The 10,902-nt window shown below is 41.5% G+C and overlaps 1 protein-coding gene across 1 annotated transcript in view; it reads right to left on the reverse strand.

Annotated features, from left to right (window-relative positions):
* The window catches only part of KLHL12 (kelch like family member 12), a 29,418-nt gene extending 22,158 nt beyond the window's left edge, over window positions 1-7,260 (reverse strand). Inside the window, exons 1-2 of the mRNA XM_069074588.1 lie at window positions 7,059-7,260; window positions 491-724 (exon numbers count right to left, since the gene is read on the reverse strand). Of these exons, the coding sequence (XP_068930689.1) occupies window positions 491-673 (183 nt within the window). The 5' untranslated portion in view covers window positions 674-724; window positions 7,059-7,260. The remainder of the gene's footprint in view (window positions 1-490; window positions 725-7,058) is intronic.
* Window positions 7,261-10,902: the final 3,642 nt, after the last annotated feature.

Below are 10,902 nucleotides of genomic sequence, written 5' to 3' on the forward strand. Positions count from 1 at the left end.
ATACACACACACTCACATATGTATTTGTACGCACATATACCCTTCTCTATAGACGTATACATGTATGTATACACACACACATATACATCCATACATTTATATTCCCTTCAACTATCCTCATACTGAGAAGTTTCATAAGTCACAATTATCGTTTTTCCATGTAGGAATGTAAATAGTTCAACTTTGGTAAGTTCCTTATGATTTCTTTTCCCTGCTCAGTAAACTTTTTCTTAAGCTCTTTGTTACTTTCTCATACTCCAGACTTAGTCCTTTTTCCCAGGCTGTCCCACACACCTAGAATAGCCATCTATACTCACCTCCAGGATGTCTTCACAGATAAGATGAGAACTAATTTTCATCAGACTACGGCCTAAAAATTACCATGGAAAATTTACCAGATTTTAAAACAAGCCTTTGCTATTTGATACACATAGCTAATAAGCTCTAAGTAGGAGTTCTGACCTATGCAAAAAGTTAGTTTTCTACTTACCTCACTAGTGAACATAGCACAAAAGTAATCGCTACAAGCGGCCAGCACAATCCGATGGGCAGGGAAGTCCTTTTGCTCCACTTTCAATGTAACATCACAGAGAGTATTGCTCTTCCGGAGAGAGTTCATTGAATTGAGGATGGACTTGGCATGTGAGTTTGTCATTATGTCTTTGGGAGCCATATTGCCTCCCCCCAAGCAATATGGAGACAACAAAAAAGGGGTCCTGGGATTCTGCAGGTAAAAGAGGAAAAATGCTAAGTCATTTCCAGAAGTCTAGGGGCCTGAAGCATCCTCTAAGAGTTCAGAAGTAAGTGATTCTTTTTTTTTTAATTTAAATAAGAGGTCTTCCTAAGGGAGGAGGCTACCACATAACTTTTAGAAAGTTTATCTCCTTACCTACCCAGCAAAACTGAGTATAATGCTTCAGGGGAAAATATGGTCATTCAACAAAATACAGGATTTTCAAGCATTCTTGATGAAGAACAACAGAGCTGAACAGAAAATCTGATTTTCAAATACAAGAAGCAAGAGAAGCATGAGAAGGTAAACAGGAAAAAGAAATTATAAGGAACTTATTAAAGTTGAATTATTTACATTCCTACATGGAAAAACGATAATTGTAACTCATTGAGACTTTTCTCAGCATGATAGTTGAAGAGAATATATATGTATACATACATATATATGTATATATAGGAGGGTGTATGTGTATATAAATGCATATGTGAGTGTGTACATATGTGTATACATAGAAAGAGGGCACAGGATGAGTTGAATACGAAGGGATGATATCTAAAAAATAAAATTAAGAGGTGAGAGAGGAATATATTGAAAGAAGGAGAAAGGAAGAGATAGATTAGGGTAAATTATCTCATGTAAAAGAGGCAAGAGAAAACTGTAACAATGGAGGGGAAGAGCAGGAAGGTGAAAGGGAATGGGTCAACCTTACTCTCATTGAATCTGGCTTAAGGAGGGAATAACATACACATTTAATTAGGTATCTTACCCTATAGGAAAGTAGGGGGGAATGGAATAAGAGGGGGCATGATAGAAGGAAGGGCAGATAGGAGGCAAGGGTAGGACTGGGTCCGAGTGGCTTGCACAGGGTCACACAGCTAAATAATTGATAAGAGCCAATTCTAATCCACACCCTCTCATTCTAAGCCCAATGCTATTTCCACTGTTCAATGTACCTAGCAAGTGTTTCCATTCATCTGTAGCTGGTTCAATATGGTTGCATTCAAAGTCAGTAATAGCTTTAAAAAATACCATCTAAAATCTGCCAGTAAAACTAGCAAAACATAATAATTAATCTCTGTGGTTTGGGAAAATAAAGTATTACAATAGCAAGCATTAAGTATAATAAAATTGATGAGCTAGGAAAAATAAAAAAAACAGTGTCAATGAATAGTATAAGTCATTTTTATATTAGTACATCTCATTAGAAATATTGTTCAGCTGGAGAAAATGCCCTCAGTTCCTAATACGGATAAAACTGGCAAGAAGATATGGTAGTATGGTACAACTTCAACAACCAGATAGCTAGGTTCCACAAATAATTCCAGTATTGAGAAAAGGCAAAATGATTTTTGGATAATTCTTGAGGACTTTTATGTAGGAAAATGTAGAACTTCATGTTATTTGGACTTCAATAACATAGTTTTATTAATCCTGTCATTTTCTCCTGTTTCTTCTTTCCTTTTCCACTGCTACCACCCTAATATAGGGCTTTATAGCCTCACATTTGCACTATATTTCCTATATGTGCTTCCTAACTGGGAATTCTTCATACATTTTCTTGTCTTCCAATTCAAACTATGTACTGCTACCTAGGATATGTACATTTGTATCCTATCTCCCGGAACTGATTGTAAACTCAAGGGTAGTGACCCTACCTTGTAGTTGCCTTTTGTATCCCTCAGAGCACCTGGCACAGGGCTTTGAATATTACTTAATAAATACCGACTGACTGATAGTACAAGTTATGGAATGCATGAACTACAAGTAGTTCTACCAAGTAATTGTAACAAAGGCCAGTGTCAATGAATAGTATAAGTCATTTTTATATTAGTACATCTCATTAGAAATATTGTTCAGCTGGAGAAAATGCCCTCAGTTCCTAATACAGATAAAACTGGCAAGAAGATATGGTAGTATGGTACAACTTCAACAACCAGATAGCTAACCTAAAGATAACTAAACTGAAGTTACAAACCACTAAAAATTGAGCTTCTGATAAATTCTTGATCTTTCTTATTGACAATTTCATGTTTCAAAGGACAGAGGAATTAGGGTTCAGAACTAATACTGATCTGGTTAGAAAAACGAATAGAACAGAACCGTGGGCAAAAGTGGACTCTGTCTTAGAGCTTCTAATAACCACAGAGAGACATTTTTCAGAAAGACAAATGTCTTAGACCAAGTAAAGTAGAATCTGGAAAGTTCAGAAACATGCTAGGTAATATCTCACTGTCCAAGACTCTAAAAGGTAAATAGCTCAAGAAGATGAAAGAGAGAAACTCTAACAAAACAAATTTTTGACCATTAGAATCATGACTTCTCATGATCAAGAAAAGGGGGAGGGGTGTCTCAAGAGATAGATATGAGTACAAAGAGTTCTCTCATGAGTTCAGATTTTTTTTATAGTTCTGAACTTTTTTTTATCAAAACAATCAGTTAAAATTTTAAAACCTCCAAACTTGTTAGTATTTAACCCTGACAGGGGAAGGGGTTCCACCATTCCATTCATATGACATGCTATACAAATCCAAATTTCAAACTTTTGCTTTGAGAAGGAGGTTAGACAGGATGTTCATATTAGGGGCATGATCTGCCACATAAGGTAGAGAAAGAGGCTGATTCCTCTATGTTGGAAACCAGGGAAACTAGCATAAATGAGAGCAGTGTTCCTCCCCTTGGGTTAGGATATCTGAGATGAGCTCAGATTTTAAAAAGATCTGTACCAAAAAAACAGGAGAAGGGGCATCTAGACAAGGGAGACTACAAAATAGCATGGTTCTGAAAGAACATCGAAGACTTTAGCCCAGAGTGAACTACTAAAGGTTGAAAAAAATATTCACGATGCCAAAAGAGCATTTTTAAAAGCTTTGTTCAGAACAAGGCAAGAAGGAAAAAAAGGAAAAAAGGTCTTTTACATGGGGGAGATATTTAAATGTCGGCAGACTTCACAGAGAGAAAGCATAACTACACAACCCCTATTTTGCTCTCATCTTCTCTGTCAGGGAGAATAATCTTCAGACTGGAGAGAATATTCAAAAGAACTGAAACCCATAATAAACATCTATAAACATATATTGTGCATAGAGTAGTTGCTAAAGAGATAAAAAAATTTAATAAGATGTGCTTTCTGTTGGCAAGGATATTACAGTCTACTCTAGTAGATTGGGCAGCTAGGTGGCACAGTGGATAGTGTCAGATTTGGAGTCAGACTCATCTTCCTGAGTTCAAATCTAGTCTCAGACCCTTACTACCTGTGTGACTCTGGGCAAATCACTTCACCCTGTTTGCCTCAGTTTCCTCATCTGTCAAATAAGCTGGAGAAAGAAATGGCAAACCACTTCAATATCTTTGCCAAGAAAACCCCAAATGTGGTCACAAAGAGTCAGACATGACTAAAAAATGATTGAAAAACAAAGTGAGGTGATAGAGTATCTAGATGTTTTATATGTATTAAAGTTTTCCTGGCCTAGAAGATAATGAAAAAACTTGTAGATGTGTTTGATAAACTACCATTAGTGATTTTGAAAAAGACAAAAGAGGTACCAGAAAACAGGAGAAGTAAATACTGCACTGACTTAAAAAAGGGCTAGAAGGTAAATTCCCAAAATTTAACAGTATTCAATTATTAATGAGCTTGCTGTTGATCTCTGGAAAAACCCTAAAAAAAGATTTAGTTGGCAGGCCAAGTAGTAGGAAAGGGATCGTTAAGAACCAGAACTAGTTAGTTAAAAACAAGTCATGTCAGAATCGATCGGGACAATAGTATATCTGGATTTCAGTATGGTATTTTACAACATCTCTTATGATATTCCTTTTCAATTAAATGATAAGATTCCAGTTGGCAGAGATTGCTGGTTGTCAATTTGAAAAAAGGTGTTTAGCACAAGTCTCTTTGAAATTTTTAATCACTGGATTCATTTTTTAAAAGATAGAGATGAAACATTTATCAAATATGTAGATAATGCAAAACCAAGAGAAAAGGTTATATGCTGGATGAAAGACTTGAAAATTTTGAAATAGGCTGGAAACATAATAGGCTATATCAGAGGTAAAGTGATTCATTTCATAGTGTTGGACTAAGAACCAGGAAGTCCTGGGTTCAAATCCTGCCTTTGATATGAGCTGGGTAACCATGAGCAGGCCACTTAATCTCTCTGGTCTTTCCTCATCTTTAAATTGGGAATAACCGAAGCACCTGTTTCAGAATGGCACTGGGAAGCTCAAATGAGATGTAAAGGCGCTTTGTAAACTTCAGAGTGCCAAAGAAACTTCAATTATTACTTGCTGCATATTGACTTAGTTTTGTTATTTACATTTTATTGCATTTTTGTTTATTTTGTTAAATATTTCCCAATTACATTTTAATCTGATTCCAGCAATGCTGGGCTATCTGCTTGACACCTTTGCTCTAAGAAACTATGGTTCTGTGATTCCCCCTCCTGGTTTCCTTCAAGTCTTAGCTAAAATTCCAACTTCTACAGGAAGTCTTTCTGGATTCTCCTTAATGCTAGTACCTTCTGAGATTATCTCTAAGTTATCCCATATATCCTACTGTATACATTTGTTTGCTTGTTGACTAAGATGTTCCTGGGGCAACAGTTTGAATAAAACAGTGCAATATTTTAGAAGTCCAGCCTGTAAGTTAGAAAAACTGGTTCTGACTCTAGTCCTGCTGTTAACTACTTGTATGACTTTGGACAAGTTTCTTCACCTCTTTAAGATTTTGATTAGATGATTTCTCCAGCCCTTGCAAAACTAACCTTTTATGATGCTTTTTCTGAAAGGGCATCTCTGTTATTGGGTATTAATTGACCGAAGTTAAAATGCATTATCAATAAATAATTAGATCGTATTGTATTAAAACTTCTCTCTCGACTCAACACAAGAGCTTAACTGGGACCCCTGAACACATGGAAACCCACCAAATTGATTTATAAGCAAAATCTATTACCTTCCAGGTTAGATAACAGTAACCCATGGACATCATTACATAAACAAACTGAAGGCTTGGACAATACAGTTACATTACAATTCATTAATATGCTGACTGTTCAAATTTAAATCAGTCCAGTTTTTAACAACACTCTTTGGGGGAAAGAATGGGGGAAGACTGACAATTTGCCCTATTTTCTTTAGTCTGAAGCTTTTCAAATGATCAGGAGAATATGATGAAAGAAAAACTGGAGTCTTTAATAGCCTACTCTCAACCATCGTTTTTCATTATCAACGAATGACAATTCCAGGCCACCTCTTTAGCAGCAGTATACTTAATGGAAACTCTCATTACTATTCTTTTTTCAAAATATAGGTTAATTCACACATCATCTATACATGGCAGATGACCACTGTCCCCACTGTATGGCCAAGAACATAAATCACCAAAGCATGTGCCATTATAAAATCAAAGGACTTTGGGTTATTGAGTGTTCCTGATTCTCTTGTTTTCGGTGTTACTACAAATGGAGAGAAGGGGCCTGTGCAAGAGCTCTGAGAGCACAGAAAGAAATGTCACATGGGAGGCAGCTAAAGAGCACAGTGAAAAGCCACTGAACCTGAAGTGAGGAAGAGGAGTTCAAATCCAGACTTAAGCACTGTGTGACCTTGAAAAGTCACTTAACCTGTTTGCCTCAGTTTCCTCAACTATTAAAAAAAAAAAACTAAACAAACCACAGAGTGGTTGAGAATCAAATGAGATACCTGTTTTTGTTTTTTAAAGAATTACTTAGTGCAGCTCCTGGCACAGTAAGAACTACAAAAACGCTCATTCCTTTTCTTTCCATCAGAGGGAAAGATAACTCGAGTTAGCTTTGCCAGCTACCAGTGTACCTTGAAGACAAGCCATTACTTCTGGGGTTCTCAGCTTGTCACTTAAAATGTGGGTGTTGGACTAAATGATCTCTAAAGTGCCTTCCAGTACTAAAGGCCCCCCAATTTAAAAACGTCTAGTTGCGCTACACCAAAAATCAGCGGTCACAGAAGCCACTCCCTCCCACGTCACGAGCAGATTCCCCACACCCTCCCCCCCTGGGTCTGGGGCTCTCCCAGAAACTGAGTTGTAAGGCAATGGGAACGTGGGGTTCAACATCGGTCCACTTTTGCGGCGGGATAACAAAAGGTCCTCTTCCCCCGCCCCAGAAGGAGGCCGGATCCGGGAGGAGGGAGCGGCAGCTCCGGGGCGCAGCGGCCGGACAGCCCCGCCCCGTCCTCCCGCACGACCCGCGCCTCCGGGCCTCCCCCCACCCCGACCACACGGGGGCGGCAGCGCGCGGACGGGGCGGGGAGAGGGCAGGGGAGGCTCAACTGTGGCTCCCTCCACCCAACTCACCTCAGCACCCCGCCCTACCCAGCCAGGCAGGGCTGGCCCCCCGCCCGAGGGGGTGGGGTGGGGTGCGGGGCCCGCAGGCGGCTCAGTGGGCGCCGAACAGCCGCCGCCGCCGCCTCCCGGTACCGGAGCCGCCAGAATCGTGGTTGTCGTAGCCACTGTCGCCGCCGCCGTCGTCGCCGCCGCGCGATGTGATGACGTACAGAACGCGAAGACGGGCCCCTTCGCCTTCTCCAAGTGCCACGTGACGGGGATGGGGTCACATGACCATCCTCACCGCACCACACCTCCTGGTGCCGTTTCGAGCGGGTTGGAAAAGCAGGGGAGGCAAAGAGAAACTTTCGCGGAGCGGAACGGGGGTTGGACGGCACGCTGAGGCCCCTCCTCCACGGCGGCTGTCCAGGCAGGACCAAGGGCGAAGAGTGCGGCGAGGTTCCCGCTGGACCTCCGTTCAGGACCTGCCCACGGCCGGTTTTCTTGGGCGCGTGGCCGGGACGCCTCTCAGCGCTTGGAGGAAAGCTACGGAGCCGTCGCCTCCTTCCAGGCCCATCGCTCAGAACGGCGTCTGGGGCTGGGGGGGGGGGGGGAGGGGGCGCCTGTCGTGGTCCGAATCGACGTTGTGGCCACTTCCTCCCTCTCCACGTTCTCTGCCTCACAATGGGGCTGAATCATCCACGCCTTGGGCGCTTCCCGCGGTCTTTCGGCGGGGGCGGTCGGCCTCCTTCTGGGACTTGTCTTCGGATTCCTCTTGAGCTGCCAAGCCCTGGTGTCCAGCCCTACTCCCGTCCTGACCGGCCACTAGGTCCTAGGCGAATAGGAAGCAAGTCCATTAGGACATGGACTACCCAAGGTCCTCCTGGATTGAGTAATTACTGGAGGTGGGGGCAGGAGTGGCAGTAAAATACTGCAGAGGGGTACTGCCGCTGAGCCTGACCTCCCCCCTTCAGGAACTCTTACCTTGCGGGCAAATCAGTCCTTCCCCCAACTGGCTCTTCCCAACTCCCACTTCCCCGCATTTGTACAAGTCAGCCCCCATCCCTGGAATGCAGTCCCCATCTCTGCCCCTCAGAAATCTTATATTCCGTTCAAAGTTCACCTCAGTCTTCCCTGGTTCCTTGGTGTTAGTGCTGTATTTTCTTTGTACGGTTTTCCTACAAGTAGAATATAAACGTCATGAGGGCAGGAACTGTTTTCTTTCTTTTATCTTTGTATCCTCTATGCCTAGCACATAATAGTCACATCCGTAATAAATGTCTGTCCAGAGCCGCCACCAGTCAACAAACATTTAATAAGCGCGTCCTCTGCCGGCTAATGTGTGTGTGCTAAGCCAAGGGATACAAAAAGAGGCATAAAACAGTCCATGCCCTAAAGTATAAAGTAGCTTACAATCTAATAGGAAAGACAACAAGCAAATATGTCCAAACAAGCTATGCACAGGATAATAGCTAAGACTGAAGGCACTAGGATTATGAGTTGGGAAAGACTTCCTGTAGATGGCATTTTAGTTGGGACACCAAACTCCTTGATTCATGTTCTTCGGTGCTGATGGGTTGTTTTTTAAAATCAGCTCCATTGAGTTTAGTAATCATTTTTGTGTAGATGATCCTAACCTTTCCTGAATTTCATTCCCAAATTTCAGTTGCCCGATGGACATCTTTACCTGGTTTTCATCATCACCTGGAGTCACATCAAACATAAAATAATGGAATTCCTATTCCCCCTCTCCCCAAAAAGAAAACCATCCTGCCTCTGAATTTCCCCATGTATATTGAAGGTGCAATCATCTTTTCAGTTACCTAAAGTTTTCAACCACCAATTCATCCTTGACTTCTTTTTCTTCAACCCCATTTCCCCACCCTAGTCAGTTGCCAGTCTTGATTTTTAATCCACACCTGCATCCTTTTTTTTCTACAAAAATACAGCCTCTAATTCAGGCCATTATCACCTCTCAACCTGGACCATACGACCCTTTTAGCCTCCTAACTGGCCCCCTTCAGTCTCTTACCTTCCCAAACCAGTCTTCCTGTAGCTGCCTAATTCATTATTCTTCAACAGATCTGTCCCAAAGTTTTCAGCCCTACTATCCCTACCATACAAAATATTCATTCTGGCATGTAAAGCCTTTCACAATCTTGCTTCCTTTCCAGGCCTTTTAAATAATAATAGCACCACTTATAGCACCTACTTTGTGCCAGGCACCACATACTTTTATATTTTATCATTACAACAACTTTGGGAGGTAGGTGTTATTTTTATCCTCATTTTATAGTTGAGGAAGCTGAGGCAAACAGGTGAAATAACTTACCAAGGTCATAGAGCTGGTATCTGAGGCTGGTTTAAACTCATGTCTCCTGACTCTAGGACCAGTGCTCTATCCATTGCATCACCTAGCTGCCTTTTGATTTTACAATTATGAATGATTTCAGTCTTCTAAACTGGTCTGACTGTTCCTCACACATGGCATTCCATTCTTCTCTGTGCCCTTCTCCACTTCCTGTATTTCCCTCCTTTCTTTTCGAACCCTTAACTTCCTTCAAAGCACAGTCCATGGAGCGGGTAGGTGGTGCAGTGAGTAAGAGCGCCAGTCCCCCCCAACCCCGGAGTCATGAGGACCCCCAGGATCGGTTTGCCTCAGATACTTAACACCCACACACAAAAAAACTGGCCGTGTAACCTTGGGCAAGTTACTTAACCCCAATTGCTTAAAAAAAAAAAAAAACAGCCCGCATACTAAGTATTTCTTAAATAAGTCCTTTCCATATCCCTCCAGTTGCTATGCATTCTATTCCTCTTGAAATTACAAGCTGATAGTTACTTATTCTATGTACACAGGCTGCTCCCAGTAGAATTCAAGTTCCCTGAGGGCAAAGGACTTTTCATTAAAAAAAAAAAATTCTCAGCTGTAAGATCTCAAATCTTGTAGATGCTTAGTAAATATTTGTTGTTGAATTCAGTGACTACATGTAGCACTCCTGACTCCCTGAAACAGGTTACTCAATTCATTATTTAATCCATTATTAATATTTTGTTCAAATTGGCCCTTCTGTTAAATCATTTTATCCCCTGCCAAGCCACTAATCTCAAATCATACACATTTCTGGCTAAAAGGCACTTGGATGGGTTTTAGCCAATCCTGGCTGCTGAAGTTGGGGAGTTTTAAACTATGAAGAGCATAGCTCAGCATATCTTCTTTTCAAGCTTCTCTCTTTGCAGTAAACAAGAAGCTACTGGTACCTTTTCCAACTGGCTGTTTATTAGACATCTTGAACTTGATGTCCCATAGCTTACTAAACAATCCAAAACTGCACTCATCTTATTCCTTCCCAAGCTCTCCTCTCTTCCTAAATTCCCTAGTACTGCCTAGGGCACCACTATCCTTCCAGTCACCTAAACTTATAATCTAGTTGTCATCCTTGGCTCTATACTGTTTATCTTCCTCCTTCCTCTTACCCAGTATTTTGCCAAGTCCTGCCAATTCTGCTTCACAACATCTCTCCTCTTCTCTCCTCTGACACTACCACTGCCCTGGTGTAGTCTGTCATCACTTCATGCCTAACCTATTGCCACAGCCTTCTGCTTGGTCTCCCTGCCTCAAGTCTTTCTGAGCTCCTGTACTCCACTGTCAAATTCATCTTCCTAAAGTGAAGGTCTGACCATACCTCAATTCAAGAAACTCCAGTAGCTCCAAGATCAAATATAAATCCTTTTTGGTTTTTAAAGCCCTTTGTAACCTGCCTCTTATTACCTTAGCAATCTTCTTATACCTTATTCTCCTCCACATTCAACCCAGTAGACTTCCTGGCTGTTCCTTACATACAACACCCTGATAACTAACTGTTCCCATGCC

Source organism: Petaurus breviceps, unplaced genomic scaffold (genome assembly GCF_028583685.1).
Source record: "Petaurus breviceps papuanus isolate PSGF00001 unplaced genomic scaffold, PetGlider_PUasm1.0 90895, whole genome shotgun sequence".
Taxonomy (NCBI): domain Eukaryota; kingdom Metazoa; phylum Chordata; class Mammalia; order Diprotodontia; family Petauridae; genus Petaurus; species Petaurus breviceps.